An 18,033-nucleotide genomic window follows, 5' to 3' on the forward strand; every position below is an offset into this window, starting at 1 on the left:
GGGTGGGGCTGGGAAATGTGGTGTTGAGGCATAAAATTATAAAAAAGAGCAGTTAAAAATCAGCTGCCACTAAAGCATAAGGTATACAGGGATGATGGGGGTGGGAGGTGAGGCTAAAAAGGAATTTGGCAAACAGACAGTGAACTGTCTGATAAGGACAAGAAGGAACATGGATTCTGTCTTACAGACACATTGATGCCATAAACAGGGAGATCAGCACCATCTGACGGAGACCAGCGGATTACAGGAGCTCGGTAATTAGGAAAAAATTCTACAAAATGTTTTACAAGTAAAAGCATACCTTTTAAATGTGAGAAATACCAATTTATACTGGATGGCTTTGATGTTTCTCACCATGAACTGAGAGGAAGATTTATTATTGTACTAAATGGAACCGTTAAAAGCAAAGGTACCAGATTTAGACTGCCAGGATTCAAATCTCACCCGAAAACTGTTGACCTTGGCCTAGCCTCAATTTCCTTTTCTGAAGAATGAGGAAACAACAATCTACTTCATAAAGTTATAATGAAAAATTACAAAATTCATGTAATTCTGATGAAAAATACTTTAAAAAGTGCCTGGCACACTGTAAACCTTCAGTAAATGCCAGCTGTTATTATTATCCCACGATTAGTAATATAACTCTTGTGACACATCAATGTTAAAGAGATGACAGCTAAGGGAGTTATCAACGAAGTTTAAAAAGCTATCAAGGCGAGTAAAGAAATTCAGAAACTCAGCCTTATGCTAGAGCAGAGAAGGAGGCAAGTCACTGAAATCTATCACCTCTGATAGTCATAAACTGTGCACAAAATGAACACGTATCACCTTACTACCTGCAGTTCAGGGACTCTACAGTCAGTCATCAAAGAGAGGCCTATCAGCATTCGTAACAGAAAACACGAGCCATCTAAACATCCCAAAGACTTCCTAAACTGAGAAGTAAGGGTTACAACTCGGGATCGGGCTGTAGCAAGAGGGGAGCCACACCACACAAGGATGGGTTTGAGGTTTGAGGTTTTGTTCTTATCTGGAATGCTCTCATTGTTAATAGATGCAGCAGACAAAACTGAGTTTAAGAAGAATCCTGAAACCATGCCAACAATTTTCTGTAAAGAACTGTAAAATGCAAAGACTCTAATTTGCAAAATGCCTAAATATTATGGCTCCCGATATTGTAAACATCTGTGAAAAACTAGTGACATACCAAAAAAAGACGTTTGAGGATGCCTGAGATTTCCTCCTCCCTGGTCTCTCTTGCTTACCTGGTGTGTGTTGAGATTACAAAGCAGGACATCTCCAGAAGCTGTGGCCACACACACAGACTCCTGATCCAGCAAGTCCTGAATACCAATGATGCAGCCACTTCCATCCTCTGGGAGAAAGCCTTCTGCCACCAAAGGAATTTCATTTTTCACCTTTCACCAAGACAAACAAGCAAATTAAGTCAGTCTACTTTCAAGAACAATTCATAACATTTCTAGAAGTAAAACATTTTTTTAATGTTTCTTTATAATACAAAAGCTTTCAAAAATTTTTTTCCTAGATTAAAATCCAAACTTTCACTTGAGAAATATCACAACACTACCATCTTTAACAAAGAAAACAGTTCATATGCCTCTTTTGCCAAGCAAACATAAAACAAATACCTGGTCTCTTTGGAGATACCCAATAAAACATGAAGCTAAAAACTATGATTTTCTAAAATCTACAGTCGGGGGAAAAGGGACTAAGAATGTCATCACCTAAAATACATTAGTAGCAAAATATAATTAAGGGGAGATATCAGAATTCACCCAAATAACCGCCATCAGTAATTTACCTCTCTCGTGACAGGGTCTACCTCCACCAGTCCATGCTCTGAGCCGATGAGCACTGTCGCCTGCTCGGCTCGGAGACAGAGGCACCGTGGTTTCCCTTGAGCCTGAATATCCCTGAACTCCAGGCTCCGAAGTAACTTTAGATTCCTCATGATGAAGCAATGCCTTAAAAAAGTACAAATACCCTTAGTGAAGCTTTAATTTCTCTGAGAAATAAAAACAGCTTTATAACAACAAATGACACTCCAGTACAAGCAAAATGATTCAGGGAGCAGAGAAGTCAGAATAATCAGAAAAAAAAAAAAAAAAAAAGATGTAATCTGAACCCCCAGAGAGATAAGTGGTAGCAACCTAACCAATTGTTTAAATCTAGAGTCTACAAAGTGAGGCTGTGAAATCTATTTTACATTCTCACTCTTTGGAAGAGGCAAGATTCTCAACTTCAGAGTTTTTTCTTCAAAAAAGATTTAACATCAGTTACTTTGCAAGGAAGCAAAGAACACAATGAATGAGAAAACATGTTACTTTTGCACATGAGGATATCTTTGTAACTTGACAGATTTACAACATTGTATAAAAGTCTACATGTATACATACTTGGCAGTTGGAGAAAATACAATTACTTTAATATCACCACCTACATTTATAAACTGGCTTTTTATCTTAATTAAAAAGTTAAAATTGAAATCAAACATAGAAATAAAGAAAAGCATTTACTGCTCTCAGAGAGAAAAGACACTACGAAATTACAATAGGATCCTTCAAAACGATGATCAACAATTGGAGGAGCTTGATAACCTGATATCACTACTTCACGTAACTCCACTTTTCTGGTCTCGTTTTCACCAGGGCAACAGAAAAGCTGAGAAACGAATGATCAACAGGAAATACACTTTGGTTTAGGCAAAATCAGACTTGCTTTAATGCACAACATTATCTAAAAGGGGGAAAAAAAAGCTTATATGCTAGATATTTCTATCCAGACCGCTTTAAGGTTTATAAGGAGAATTCCGTAACTTATGTTAGGAGTGACAATTACATAGACCACACGGGCCTAATTGTCACCTTAATCCAAGGTGAATTCTCTCAGCTTGCATTTTGTACACATAACAATGAGAGAATATATACAAGTCATTTCTTATACTACACAGCAGATTAAGCGCAGTTTGAATGAGGCAACATAAAATGTGAGTTAAGAGGAAGTCAAGACCACACGTGGTAGAAGCGAGGAAGAGAATCAAGGCAGACGATGGTTTTGTAAGGTTTCACGACATATATATTTAAGAATTTCTGGGAATTATTTGAACCCGTATTCTATCATGCAAACTTTTAATTTAGATCTAATCCTGTATAGAAAGCCTGCGTTTTTTCAAAGAATATAAAAATTACATTATCTTTCATCTAAAGACACCACAAAGATGACCACTGACATAGATCTGAAAGGACAGGAAGATGTGAGACGAGAGAATGTCTGGGCTAGAGGCGGGGAAACAAGGAACAGCAAGAGATGAAAACAGGCGACAGGGGATGAGATGTATTTCATGCTGGTTTAGCTAATTATGCTGTTATTTTGCCATGATAAGATCATCAAAATGTCTTCCTGTAAACTTGCATCCTATTCATCAATACCCTCTGGACCCAGCATAATTTGGAAGGTAAAGGCACAAGGTGAGGACTCCCTTTTTCCTGTAACCTTGCTGTTCCAGTCAATGCCGCCCCAGCAATGGACCCTCCTCCTTCCAGGGGCCCTTGGTCCCAGTCTCTAGCACTCCCAGGACCAGCCTGGTAACAACCACCCCAGAGGTACCAGCACTAACCAGACAGGTGCCCCTCCAGGTGCTGGACATCTACTAACACGGAGCTCCTCCTCTGAGCTCTGGAGTTGTCAACACCAGCTTTACAATGTCTCTCATCTAAGGTTAAGTCATGACAACCCCAATGGCTTCCCTTGTTTTGAGCGTCAGATCTAGCTAAGCGCTGTAACTTCTTCTGTCAGTTTACTTTTTAGTTATTTCACTGCTCCTTTCTGCTTTTTGTTCTTCCAGGAGCTACTTAACCCCTTCTTCCGATTAAATTCTGTTGAAATACAGTGTGTTTTCTGCTTTCCTGCCTAGACCCTAACTGACAGACATAGCGAACAACCTGAGTTCTCAAATCACTGAGCTTTCAATATCACCAGCCAAGGGCAGCTCATCGTTCATCCCCCTTCTCCCCAACCCTCCCAGCCCTAAAACGAACTTCTCTAAATTTTCACACCCATCATCTTTTTCCTTTATCTTCTCAGAAGTGTCCTATTCCTTTTCAAGACCAGGAAAGGAGAACCCTCCAAACTCCCAGGACCTCAGCTTATCAGTCCCATTTTTTTTTTTTTTACATCTGCAATCTCCAACTCCCCTGCCCTCAATGACTCACCCTTTCTCAGCCCACTAACGTGGTAAAGATCTCACCACACCATAGATCAATCCTGGATCCTCTCTGAAATTCTGACAGTGCCTCTATTTTCTTCCCTTGCTCCTCATCCATCCACTTCTTATCTAACTATCACGTCCATGACTGTAAGTACCAAACAGATCATCAATATGCTTATTAGATCTAAATGTTTAGCCCTGACCCTCCCCAAACTGAACATTAAACTCACATTTTCAACCTTCTACTGTTATTACAAGGATTTCTCAAATGCACATCAAATGCAACTTATTAAATGGCTTACTATTCTCGATCAAATTAGTTTCCCCGCTGGGGACATGGCATTTCTACTTTCTCTGTCTTTCAAGTTGAAACAGTGTTTGCTTTCCTTTTGCCCACATTTTCATAGTAAACTATTCACTGGTTACCGCCCTGCCTGTCAATGGACGGTTTGAATCCTTTACATAGTACGTAACCCTACCATCGGCTACTAGCATCCAACACTGACTGAGCACTAAGTGCTAATTCTGGACAAAAAAGACTACAGTCACTGCCTCCACAGAGGTCACAGGGGAGAGGGCCACCTAGGATACCATAAAACATGGAGAAGCACACGGACGACATTTCCAAGAAAAAGTCGCAGGTGCCCGAAGGGGCTCGCAACACATCATCTGAATTTCTCCGACCGGGTCTCTCTCAACTGCATTGTTAGACTTTAATTGGTGCAATAACTGGTTCAGCTGTATTGTCCGCCACTGCAAGGAATCCGGAGCTTGGGTAAAGTGCGCGGCTCGGGGAGCAGCAGGTCATTCCCCGCCTGCCACGCCGCGTGGAGCCTTCTGATGGCCGCGGGTGCAGCAGGTGGCAACTCGGCAGACAGAGAACTCAAGGCTCGAGGGCAGAGGTGGTCACGCCGCACTTCACTCTGGGGCCTGCAGCAGGCAGCGGCAGAGTGCTTGGGGAATCTCTTCATCGGGACACCCTCTGGAGGACAGGGCCCGTTTCTGTGGCCCCCACCCTCCCCACCCCACCTAGGCCGCTCGAGCGCTCACCTGCGCCGCACTCCGAGGACCCCGAGGACCTCCCCCGCCAAAGAGCTGTGCGTCCGCCCTGGGTCGCGCACTCGCCTCTGTCCGCTGCTCTTGAGCTCGCGCGGCGTGCACTCTGTCGCCGTGCCGCTCGACCCGCTCCAGTAGTGGCTGAAGCGGGGCCTAGGAGAGGCTAGCCGCGGGACCCCAACGAGCGAGCAACATCAGCTATTACCCAACCGGAGCTGCGCGGGAGTGAGGTCACGAGGAGGAGGGGGCGTGGCCCGCCTTCTTCGGTGCCCGGCGAAGTACCGTGAGGAGCTGCGCTGGCCACCTCCCCCTACCGCTACGTCTTCCTGCCCAGCCTATTGTATTTGACCTCTGCTTTGACGTCATATGCCAAAGCTCAATAATTGGGCCGGTAGGCGGAGCCTGCGGGATTGGAGGAGCAGCGCGCTTGCGCACATCGCGTGTCTCGGGCCACACGCCGGAAAGACGCCCTACTCTTGGGCCCGCGGGAGGAAGTGTCCGGGTCCCGGAGGGCGGGGTTTGCAGCCTTGGAGGTCGCCATGACTACCGAGCCCAAGGACCCTGTGGCCGACTTGGCTCCCGAGCCTGCGGTGCCGTCGCTTGTGGATCGTTACTTTACTCGCTGGTACAAAGCAGGTAAGTGAGGAATGATGTTCGTCTCTCCTGGGCCCCATTGGCAATATGATGACAGATCATAAGCCACGCGCACTCTCCCCACAGCGGAAGGAACTGGATCTCTGTTCCCCTCTAGGCCAAGGGAATGCAGAGACATGGAAAAACAGCAGGGTGCATTCTGGGGAGGGTGAGTGCAGTGCGAGTTCAGGAGGGTGGGTTACTTGGGGGAAGATGATAGATCTCGGTGAGATCTCCGAGGGAGATAGGAACTGGCTTCCAATTTCCTTGAGTACCTAAAGGGTTTTAAGGGACTCAGTGCACCATAAAATGATTTAAACAATCAGGTCGAAACTAAGCTAGAGGCATAGGGAGTGAGAAAAGAGTGTGGGTTAGAAAGAGGCATTTAGATAGCAGATGCTTCTAATTGTTTTGCTGGAGAAGACTCTTGAGAGTCCCTTGGACAGCAAAATCAAACCAGCCAATCCTAAAGGAAATCTGCTCCGAATGTTCATTGGAAGGACTGATGTTGAAGCTCCAATACTTTAGCCACCTGATGCAAAGAGCCAACTCATTGGAAAAGACCCTGATGCTGGAAAAGACTGAAGAAGAGAAGGGGTGGGGGGGGGGGCAGGTGACAGGATGTGGTGGTTGGATGGCATCACCAACTCAATGGGCATGAGTTTGAACAAACGCCCAGAGATAGTGAAGGACAGCGAAGCCTGGTGTGCTGCAGTCCATGGAGTGGCAAAGAGTCAGACACAACTGAGCTACTGAACAACAAGAAAGCCTAATCTATTACACTTTGCCACTTCCTGGTGGCTCAGTGGTAAAGAATCTGCCTACAATGCAGGCAACCCCAGGTTCGATCCCTGGGTTGGGAAAATCCCCTGGAGAGGGGAATGGCAACCCACTCCAGTATTCTTGCCTGAAAAATCCCAGGGACATTAGAGCCTGGTGGGCTACAGTCCATGGGGTCGCAAAGAGTTGAACACGACTGAGTGACTAACATACACTTACAAGTAGGTATCCTATTGGAGAGCTTCTGTGTACCTTCAAATAAGAGTGATGGGAGCATCACTGGAGACCCTCCTCCACATCCTTGCTTATATTCATTCAGGGATAATAGGTGTAATCATTTTTTGCAATATTGAAATATTTTATAATAGCATATGTCTTATTGGCCAAATTTTGTGTAACCAACCATCAGGTTTATCCTAGATTGAGGGACTTCCTGGAATGCATGAGTTTGAGTGCTAACATGAGGACAGTCCTGGGCAAACCAAGATGAGTTACTCTAAAATTGACCAAGAAAACATGTGCTACTATATTAAAAAGATGCATCACTAATCATCACTTTTTTTTCTAATAGAATTAACGAGTATAATCATTTTAAAGTGAGGATAAAACAAGATGGAGCAAAGAATTAACATCACTTTGACATTGAATGAATGATTCCATCTGGTCCGGATTTAACTCCTTTATAGGAAGCCTTTAGGTGTATCTTTTTGAGTAATGAGGGGATACCAGTGACATATGTATCTAGTCTTCACAATTAACTATCTTTATGAACCAAAGAAAGTACCACACAGTGGCAGTAAATACTGACTCAAGAGCCATAGACGCATTCATTTCTTCTAGATGTCAAAGGAAAACCCTGTGAAGACCACTGTATACTACAGCACTCTAACCGGTAAGCAAATTGGAAATTTTAAATTATTAAAAAAAATTTTTTTTCTGGTATTGTAGCCTGGTATGGTCTTACACTGAATATTCACTAAATTATTATCTTCCACTGTGTAGAGATGGTATTATATATATAATAGGCGTTTAGTTGACAAGAATGAGTTTTTCAATGCTTACACTAAACAAGTAAACTTGATTACTCAGACATCCAAATGGAGGACCATACCCTTAGTCAGCCAGCTACTACTTCAAGTAACCAGCCCGTGCCTAATCGTGGAATTGCCCGAGCCCAGGGAGAGGGCCAGGGTGGAAACACAGATGTACATATGATGCCTCAGTGCTATCTAACACCTTGGTACTCTCCCCTTTTAGGGGAAGGAAATTCAATCCCATTTTCTCCATTTTTATTATTGTATTCTTCAGTTAAGCTCCAATAGTAGCTGGGGGAAAAAATGTGGGGGAGGGGTGGGTGGGGAGGGAATGACAGGTTGACTAAACAAATGTCAGCTCAGCTCTTCTTGTGCCAGTAGGAATACTATGTTATAGGAGGAAGAATTATACCATGCAGTAATATTGGATCAATTTTTGCTCCTCATAGAATATGTGTCATCACGTTGGCAGGATCTCATCCAGTTCTTCAAAGTGGAAAAACAATTAAAAGCATTTCTTATCAAATCAGTACCAACTGTAGCAGACTTCAGAACAAAGTCTCTGGGAAATTTAAGCGGGTATGTACCTGTATTTCTTTACTTAAATCCTCTATTATCAGAATAATGATAGAGCCAGTCAGTCTTATAACCAGCAATATATACTCAGCGCACTTCCCTGGCAGCTAGAGATGATTTTAAGAATCATCTTGAACTTTTAACTCTAAAAGAAATTTTCAGACCAAAAAGATAAGGTATATTACCTGTCATATAGGCTCTGCACCACCATCCCTACCATCCCCAGGATAAAGGATGGAGAAAGTGGGCCTTTGAAAGAATAACTCTAATACCAATATAAGAAAATATTTTGTCCCTTCTAATTTTATTAAACCAGTATGTCAAATTTTATAAACTCTAGATCAATGCTTTTTTGTCACATATTTTCACATGTGAATTTAAAAGAGAAAAACACAGTTCTGGGGTAGTGAAAAAAAAATCAGTCTTAAAATACACAGTATTTGCTTCATATCATTTCCTATTCCTAAATCATTGCCAGTTTAGTACACATCTAGCTATACTTTCTTCTCCAAATAGTGTTCAGTTATATAAAAATGTTACCTCTATCCTCTACAACTCTATGCAAGACCAATATTATTAAAGGAGGGTATCACACCAAGGACAATTCAGTACCATACTAAAATATCCTGACAAAGCCCCCAGATAGGAAAGTTTGAGTAGATGACTTCAGTTCAGTTCAGTTCAGTCGTTTAGTCGTGTCCAACTCTTTGCAACCCCATGGACTGCAGCACGCTGGGCCCCCCTGTCCATCACCAACTCCCGGAGTTTACTCAAACTCATGTCCATGGAGTCGGTGATGCCATCCAACCATCTCATCCTCTGTCGTCCCCTTCTCCTCCTGCCCTCAACCTTTCCCAGCATCAGGGTCTTTTCAAATGAGTCAGTTCTTTGCATCAGGTGGCCAAAGTATTGGAGTTTCAGCTTCAACATCAGTCCTTCCAATGAACATTCAGGACTGATTTCCTTTAGGATGGACTGGATGGAACTCCTTGCAGTCCAAGGGACTCTCAAGAGTCTTCTCCAACACCACAGTTCAAAAGCATCAATTCTTCGGCGCTCAGCTTTCTTCACAGTCCAACTCTCACATCCATACATGACTATTGGAAAAACCATAGCCTTGACTAGATGGACCTTTGATGGCAAAGTAATGTCTCTGCATTTTAATATGCTATCTAGGTTGGTCATAACTTTTCTTCCAAGGAGTGTCTTTTAATTTCATGGCTGCAGTCACCATCTGCAGTGATATTCATTTATTGAGTTCATACAAAGAGTTTCTGCTAATTACCCTCACTGTTCTGTAAGACCCTTGTTTATACTAGGCCTAAAGGCCTCTAATAACCTGCCTTATAATTATTTTTTTCCTCCTCATTCAAGAAGAAAATGGACTTTAAAAAGCATGGACCATTCTTTGAAATCTACAAACTACAAGTAACAGTTAGTGCTTCTGATGTTCCTGTGATAAATCTTTGTCCAAAACAGTAACACCATTGTTACAACTGAGGAACAGAGAGGGACCTACATATGGAACCCTCTATAGATAAACTTTGATTGGATCTCAGCACTGCTCATCATTTATTCTCCTAAGGGAGGTGACAACAAGGGGTTAAAACACTTCTTTTTGACACAGACCCAGTGGTAGAGAAACCATCTAGGATGAATCTCTAACTGCTTCTCCCAAAAGTGGGAGTCACACTGACTAGTATTTTGAAACAAAGTCACCACATACCAGAGAAGTGAAGCGTGTGCTAACACCACCTGAATACTGTCTAATAATATTGTGAGTGGTAAAGAGGCCCTAAAGAACAGTATCTAGACCTCAAATGTTCACTGCAATAAAAATTCCCGGAAGGAAAGAGCAACACATGAGACATGCCTGCATCCATTTCCTGTGAGCCTTCTTGTAGGCATTTGTCAGAACCTCTCCTGATACATCCATACAGTGGAGTACGTGAAACTAAAACCATGCCGTGACATTCAGACTGAAGTCAAAATGCAGTATTCACTAGTGGGAGATGGGGTAAGGAGTAAATTACTCCTAACTGCTCCTGAAAACTTTTCTGTTCTCCACATTTTCCTGAAAGTGCATTTTTTAAAAAATTAGAACAAAGATCCCTCTTCAAAAAGCCTTAGTGATTGACCCTAATAAAGAAGTCCTTTCATATATTAAAGTTCTAATATAAAACTAAGTGGGAATCTTAATGAAACTTTGTATGACATTGCTGTCATTTGCTATAATATTGGATTTTATATTGTTTATTGATAAGATTTCCCTGCCCTTTGGATATCTTTACACTTGGATATATGGAGCTTTCTCATATACAGTTAAATATAATGTATAATAAAATATATTCTTAATATGTAACTACACTATTATCACGTGTGTCTGACTGCTTTTACCCCTAGAGCTTAGGATGTTACCTGACCCGTAGCAGGCATTTAATATATAAATGTTTGAAGAAATGAATTTTTTTTCTGTACTTTACTCATTTTTACTTAAAACACGAATTCCAGGAATATATGCTGTTGTAACACTGAGGGCTGCCTCTCAAAGAAAAATGAAAATGTACATCAATTAATTTTTCTTCCCTTTTATTACCAGGGGGCACAGTTTCTCACAGAACTTGCACCTCTGTGTAAGATTTACTGCTCAGATGGAGAAGAATATACCATATCTAGGTAAGTTACTTTTGAACTGCAACTTTGGAGAAACAAAGGAGGTTAATATTTTTCTTCAAAACAATTTTTTTTTTTTTTTTTAACTAGCTGTGTTAGAGGACGGTTGATGGAAGTGAATGAAAACATTCTCCATAAACCATCTATTCTTCAAGAGAAGGTAAAAAGGGCTGGGGAAGTAGGAGCCCATCCAGCACTTCTTATTTTATTTTTGTACCATTCAACATTAAATATTGTTTCCTTTCTAGCCATCTACTGAGGGCTACATTGCAGTTGTGTTGCCTAAATTTGAAGAAAGTAAAAGCATAACAGAAGGGTTACTGACACAAAAGGAGTACGAAGAAGTTGTGGTGAAACGCCTCAGAGCCACAACAGCTGCCTCGTGAGGGCCGAGGCCTGAGACGGAGTGAGAGCAGCACCGCCTCCTTGTCCTCACTGGCCTAGTCCGCGCTCCGAGGACAGACCAGCACGGGCGAAGCTGACCTCACACCCAGCCGCCGCAGGGAGGCCCGGTCTGAAAACCTGACCAAGTTTTCCTTCTTTGTCTAGCATAACAAGCCTCAGTTCTACTTTGTCTTCCACCTCCCAGATCTGACTACCCATGTACTCACTCACTCTGTTCTTCTCTTGCTTTTCTCTAACTAGCAAGCAAGAGATGTTTTCCTGGTTAAAAACCAACAAACAAAGCATTTTGAGGAAAAATATACTCATCATCCTGTAGCCCATTAATAAGTACTACGTTTTGACATAATTCTGTTTGAATGTTATAGCATGCTAATTGTTTTTGCCTCAATTTTCCGTCATGTTGAAGCTGAAGACAACCGGCCTTTCTTCCCCAGTCTGCTTCAGTGTGACACCACCGAAACGTCTGGTCTTACTTAGGTTGCCAAGAAGAGGCAAGGGTGTAGTTTGCCTTCTCTGTTCCTACAGGTTGGCCTTCAGCTCTGAACAATGTAGCACTGGCTTCTTAATGGGGACACATGAAAAGGCCTGAAAGGGGCTTTGCTAACATGGAAGTATAAGCATGTGGTGTTAAGTAACATGTGTATTTGTGGTCACTCATTCTCACACTTCAGTTACAGGATAACCAGTGAAGAAGTTATTATACTTCACAGACACAGATGCCTTTGAACAGAAAAAAAGCTTTCATATTTAAAGAAACAAAAATCTATGAATTTATGGTTTAAGATTATATATTTATAATGAATTTCAAATAAAAGGGCTTTTTAAATTGTTATTTTTCCTTAAGGGCTACAATGCATACAAACATACAAATATTTGTTTTTAAATAAAAGTTACCATTGATGTGTAAATTCTTTTGGACTTCCATCATCTTTTGCTGTTCAAGTTCTAAGTTATCCCTTTCCCATCCCCCACTTGCACTCTGACCTGGACGTGAAACAATGGACTGGTTAAAAATTGGGAAAGGAGTACTTCAACACTGTATATTGTCACTCTGCTTATTTAACTTATATGCAGAGTATATCATGAGAAACACTGGGCTGGATGAAATACAAGCTGGAAGCAAGATTGCCAGGAGAAATAGCAATAACATCAGATATGCAGATGACACCACCCTTATGGCAAAAAGTGAAGAGGAACTAAAAAGCCTCTTGATGAAGGTGAAAGAGGAGAGTGAAAAAGCTGGCTTAAAACTCAGCATTCAAAAAACGAAGATGGCATCTGTCCCATCACTTTGTGGCAAACAGATGGTGAAAAAATGGAACAGTGACAAAGTCTTTCTTTTCTTGGGCCCCAAAATCATTGTGGACAGTGACTCCAGCCATGAAATTAAAAGACACTTGCTCCTTGGAAGAAAAACTATGACAAATCTAGACAGCACATTAAAAAGCTGAGACATCACTTTGCTGTCCAAGGTCCCCGTATAGTCAAAGCTATGGTTTTTCCAGCAGTCACGTATGGATGTGAGAGTTGGACCATAAAGAAGGCTGAGTGCCAAAGAATTGATGCTTTCAAACTGTAGTGCTAGAGAAGACTCTTGAGAGTCCCTTGGACAGCAAGGAGATCAAACCAGTCAATCTTAAAGGAAATCAACCCTGAATATTCATTTTAAGAACTGATGCTGAAACTCCAATACTTTGGCTATCTGATAGGAAGAGCTAACTCAAAGGAAAAGACCTTGATGCTGGGAAAGATTGAGGGCAGCAGGAGAAGGGGATGACAGGATGAGATGGTCGGATGGCTTCATCGACTCAATGGACATGAGTTTCAGCAAACTCTGGGAGATAGTGAAGGACAGGGAAGCCTGGCACGCTGTGGTCCATGGGGTCACAAAGTTGGACACAACCTTGCATGTGAACAACAATTCTCACTTCAAGTATATAAGCTCTTTTGTGAATAGTTTTAAAATTATTTTTGATTTATAATGAAAATTCTTTTAAGTGCCAGCCTGACTGTCCCCTAAGTATACCCACCAGACATGATGTAAGTAGTAACTCTGAACCTCTGCTCTGATAGTACTGTGAGCTCAAAGTGTAAGCGTAAACCAGTAAATCCCCATTTGATGTAGCACAAATGATTCCCAGAGATGTCATAAAACAAAGATACTAAAGATAGTAAAAAAAAAATTATATATCTGTTTTACATATACTCTTAACAGCATTCTCCCATTATTTCCATTGTAATTTAAAAGAATATTTTGGTTTCAGGGAATAAATATCATGTTTGGTGATTTCTATAAAGAAATATTTTATAAAGGTCATAACAAAAGCTGACTACATGCCATTTTCTCTCGAAGGCCTACAGTAAATTCAAGTTTCCTTCAATAAAACACTGACTAGCTAGGTGGTAGTTCTGTGGTTCTTCAGGATCGGGTGCATATTCATTATGAGGGCTGAACCAGATAATTATCATCAGACAAGCCTGTAGAAATACTGCCTTTTGGCAACTGGCATGTCCTGTTAGATTTCAAAATGAATTTCAAAGCACTGTGATAAAAGAACAGAAAAACAAAGTTAACAATACAGCATCAGGACAGAACTTATAACCGGATCCTACAAACCCACCCCTCAAAAACAAGAGCTTTGAACCCTAAAATTTAAAAGACTAAAGATGTTTATTTGTTTTATAATGAACATTCCAAAGGCACGTATATAAAATGTATGTTTACTCAGAATTTAAACAGCTTAGTTCAGTTATTCTGTCTTCTATCTTACATTCGATCAGTCGCTACTGAGAAGTACAAAAACTACTTCTGAAGCCAGTAACAGAGGCTTAGGCTTCCAACTAACACTCGGCAGAAACAAGCCAGCCGCGCTACAGCGAGAACTACAAGCACTTCCTAGCGAGCGTCCCTCTAGGATTTTGTGGCGTAAGCTCCATGATCCTGCTTTTGGGAAGGGAGAGGAGAGGGGCATGCATCACAGTAGACTGCCTGTGCTCTGAAACATTAGAGAACAAACGTGCGCTCTTAGGATGGATGACCTGGCCCAGAGGGGAAGGCAGAGGCCCAGACATTCTCAGTGGACAGGAGGGAGTGAAGAGGAGCCCACAGGCTTGTGGGAAACCCTGCATCACCGAGACTATTGGGCGTCTGCTGCTGCAAGTTAGTGTCCTAGATGGGAAGCTTAAATTTATAAAACAGTTACGGTAAAATATGCCATCAGTGAGCATATATTTACAATAGCTTCTTTGGATTAAACTGTCGTTAAGACAGTTGGGATATTTGGTCTGACTTATTAAAGAACATTATTCAAAGCAGTGTCCCATTTTAAAATCACCCTGCAATTAGAAATACAGCAACTACCATGGCATTTATTAGTTGTCAGAAAGCTTCACAATCGATTTCATGATCAGAAAATAAAGCAAGATTTCAGTTTGTTTTCTCTGCAAAACTGTTGAATTTCTGAAACAAAGGATCATTTGCTTTCTAAAATAGTCAGTGTTGCCACATGGTGTTCCCAAGATCCGACCTCAAAAGTTTCTCAAGTTTTACCATCCACAGTTGTAACTGAGACCCATCTGTTGTTTTCCATCTAAAGCTGTAAAGAATTGAGATAATTAGTATCTGCTTTACTCTTAAAATAAAAATCACAAAATTAAACTATTTTCTTTTGCCTTTTCAATTACAATAATTTTTAAACTTTGAGTTTAAGACAGAGAAATCATCTCACCTTCTTCAACAGTTTATAGCAAAGTGAGAGAAGCTGAACCAAAACAGCCATCATGGACCTTGCCTTTGTAATACACTTATCAACCTATAGTGACAGAAAGCAAGCAGATCAAATTCTTACCAGGGGGCCTTCAAAAGACTTTGTCATCTACAATTTCACCATTATAGAAATCTAAGGGGTGTCAAAGGGTATATAGATTAAGGTATCTGAACTGACTTGATGAATCGAGGCCCCAGAACACAGAAGCGGCAATTGCTGCTGAAGTCTCGTGCGTGCCAACTTCATGGAACCTCAGGAAGAATGAGTGGAAAACCAACCTGCTCTATTTCAGACCATTTATGGCTTCTCGGTGTGCACCAAACAGTGGCAGTGAACCCCTAACTTGCAGTCCCTTGCATTCTACTTTGCTGCACACAAACTTCCTAAGATAAACAATAGGAGCCTTTCTCTCTGAAGGGTCTGTGCCCTAGACAGGTGATGATGGTGAGATTTAGGGGCAGCTGCTCAGTGCTATGGCATTAATCATGTCCAAAAAGCTAATTTATCTGGTGAACCTACTGCTCCCTGAGGTCAGTTATAACTGCAGATGATAAACAGTTCTTGTAGTTGAGGCAGGAAAAATGGAAATAAATTGTAGTTTGGGTATCAACACTTTATCTGAAGAGAGAGGCTGGAAGCTAACCTAATAAAAAAAGGAGCGTGAAAGTTTCTCAAGTGCCTTCCTGCATGTCCCACTGTCCCTTTTACCTTTAGAAACACTTGATTCTGTAAAGGTGTCTTAATTATTGTCTGGAGCTGGTGGCAGAGAGGAACAAACTTGTTTATTTCCAGGAGAAGCATAAGTTTGTCATCATCTTTCAGCTGAAATGTAAATATGGCAGTTATAACAATTCCAATGAAACTCCACCTTTTAAACATCAAATACCGTTATACCTTAATAATACACTCTCAAAATGAGTATTTATGACATCACCACCAGGACCAGGCAGGGGGGTATGTGAATTACCTGTTTTGAGAAAGCTTGTACACTTGAAGCAAGCTTCAAGCCCTCTTCAGCAAAAACCTGGTGGGAAGGAAAAACATCACTACTTTAGGTGCATGTCTTCTACTGGTACCAAGTACACTCATAGATAATTTTCATATGGAATTTTAAAACTAAAACCTAACCTTAAACACCTCTCATGGAACTCCTAAGGTTTTTGTTGTATCCAGGAAAACACAAGAGTTTAACTCTATCCACAAGCAGATTTCCCAGACCTGATGCAAACTTATCCCTGCAGAGGCTGCTCTACGTGTGGCCACCTCCAATTACCGTGGAGGATCCCGAGATACTTAGAAAAATTATGTCTGGGTTTCTGGATGGATCCAAAGTTCATCCCATAATACCCCCAATTATAAAAGGGTGATGAATCTTGGAACATAAGGTCAAAAGCATTAGAACATTGGTTTCTGCTTCTGGCTTAGCAACAGAGAATCTGTCACCCATACATGTTCTTCAACCAGCCATCTGAAGGGACCAATTCAGATTAGATTTTCACTACTTACCACACATTCTATGATTTATTAGTAAGCAGAATAGGATGACAGGAAGGAATGCTGGAAACTACTTTAGAATATTCAGGATGATTATTTTTAAATGGTACATAGAATCTTTTAGAGTGAGAGATACCAGGGAAATGAAGACATAGCTTTAGGTGGCAGCAGTAAGAGTAAAAAGAACTGGGTAAATTTGAGAGTGATTTTTGAAGAAAAATAATAGATCTTCGTAATAAATTAGATAAAGCATAAGAAGAAGGAGAAAATAATTTCAGGGTTAACTTTAACCCTCTTTCTAACAGCCTTGCTATCATGGGATAAACTGATCTCAGGGTCAAATAGCCCTTTACATCCTTCCTTAGCCTTTAAAAGGGAAACCAATGTGTTTCACACCAACGTTCCAACCTAATGGGATGACTCACTTAACCCACATGTTCCTCTTCATCTTTCCACATTACCACTTTCCCTTGTACGTGTCGGCTCTTCCCTTCTAGCCTGCAAATCCCTAGCAGCAAGATCCCTGTCTCACAGAGTATCATGTTCTCAAAACCACCTGAAAGCTGATGACTCCTAAGTCTCTCTGTCTATTCTTGAGCTATCCTGACATGAACTGTGCGTTTACTTCAGCAAAACTACATGCTTGATTTCCAGCCTCTAAATCCAATGTTGTCCCTCTGTTCCTTATCTCAGTAAATGGCGCTACTGTTTACCCTGCTGGTCAAACCAAAAACCTTTGAAAACAGAAGTCAGGTCATGCCATTGCAAAACCCTTGATGAGTTTTCTGTCATTCTTGGGAAAAAAAAAAAAAAATCAAGGTTTTTCCCAAGGCTCAGAGATGTCATATGTTACCACCTTCCTTCTTGTTCACTCCATTCCACCCACGCTTGTCTCCTTGTTCTTCAGACACCTGCACTTTCTGTACCTCAGGGCCTCGGCACTTGTTCTGTCTGCCAAAAATACTCTACCCCCAAGATATCTGTCTAGCTCACTCTCTCAACACTCTTCTCAAATGTTACCTCCTTAAAGAAGTCTTCTGACCACCCCTCTATCACTTACATGTTTTTACCTCTAAGTATTTCTACATGGGCGTTATATACTTAATTGTATATTGTCTATCTGCTCCCACTAGAATGTAAGCTCCATGGGGAGCGGAGGGGGCTTCCTTTTGTTCACTTTTCTCCACAGAGCTCTTAACCCCAGGAGTTGACACACCAGTACAAATTCAATGACTATTTGTAAACATTTTATGTAGACACTTCAGCAGATGTTGGTTTAATAAATAAGCTAACACAGGAAGAAGGTAAGAGTGGATATTTTGCAGTGAAATACTCCCTACCATGTGGTCTACCTTGGAGTGGATATGGGTCAAACTGAACAAAATGA

General features: G+C 41.3%; 3 protein-coding genes across 3 annotated transcripts in view; 1 reads left to right on the forward strand and 2 right to left on the reverse strand.

Moving 5' to 3' along the window:
* Positions 1-5,537, reverse strand: part of IKBKAP (inhibitor of kappa light polypeptide gene enhancer in B-cells, kinase complex-associated protein) — a 63,090-nt gene extending 57,553 nt beyond the window's left edge. The window contains exons 1-3 of the mRNA XM_010843541.1: positions 5,279-5,537; positions 1,823-1,985; positions 1,266-1,418 (exon numbers count right to left, since the gene is read on the reverse strand). Of these exons, the coding sequence (XP_010841843.1) occupies positions 1,266-1,418; positions 1,823-1,972 (303 nt within the window). The 5' untranslated portion in view covers positions 1,973-1,985; positions 5,279-5,537. The remainder of the gene's footprint in view (positions 1-1,265; positions 1,419-1,822; positions 1,986-5,278) is intronic.
* Positions 5,538-5,727: 190 nt separating this feature from the next.
* On the forward strand, positions 5,728-12,294 carry FAM206A (family with sequence similarity 206, member A). Its single transcript, XM_010843542.1, has 6 exons — positions 5,728-5,920; positions 7,538-7,589; positions 8,181-8,310; positions 10,907-10,983; positions 11,071-11,140; positions 11,229-12,294. Exons 1-6 carry the CDS (start codon positions 5,824-5,826, stop codon positions 11,364-11,366), a joined length of 564 nt encoding a protein of 187 aa, XP_010841844.1. The 5' UTR covers positions 5,728-5,823; the 3' UTR covers positions 11,367-12,294.
* A 1,743-nt stretch (positions 12,295-14,037) lies between these two features.
* CTNNAL1 (catenin (cadherin-associated protein), alpha-like 1) overlaps positions 14,038-18,033 on the reverse strand; it is a 55,865-nt gene continuing 51,869 nt past the window's right edge. Inside the window, exons 18-21 of the mRNA XM_010843620.1 lie at positions 16,120-16,176; positions 15,861-15,974; positions 15,114-15,197; positions 14,038-14,981 (exon numbers count right to left, since the gene is read on the reverse strand). Of these exons, the coding sequence (XP_010841922.1) occupies positions 14,976-14,981; positions 15,114-15,197; positions 15,861-15,974; positions 16,120-16,176 (261 nt within the window). The 3' untranslated portion in view covers positions 14,038-14,975. The remainder of the gene's footprint in view (positions 14,982-15,113; positions 15,198-15,860; positions 15,975-16,119; positions 16,177-18,033) is intronic.

This window comes from Bison bison, unplaced genomic scaffold (genome assembly GCF_000754665.1).
Source record: "Bison bison bison isolate TAMUID 2011002044 unplaced genomic scaffold, Bison_UMD1.0 scf7180017864183, whole genome shotgun sequence".
NCBI lineage: Eukaryota > Metazoa > Chordata > Mammalia > Artiodactyla > Bovidae > Bison > Bison bison.

Bases quoted from the DNA above. Each gene is read 5' to 3' on its own strand.
- FAM206A (XM_010843542.1), top strand. From the start codon at position 5,824: ATGACTACCGAGCCCAAGGACCCTGTGGCCGACTTGGCTCCCGAGCCT. The intron at 5,921-7,537 runs GTAAGTGAGGAA...CATTTCTTCTAG, and splicing joins TACTCGCTGGTACAAAGCAG to ATGTCAAAGGAAAACCCTGT. The intron at 7,590-8,180 runs GTAAGCAAATTG...TGCTCCTCATAG, and splicing joins ATACTACAGCACTCTAACCG to AATATGTGTCATCACGTTGG.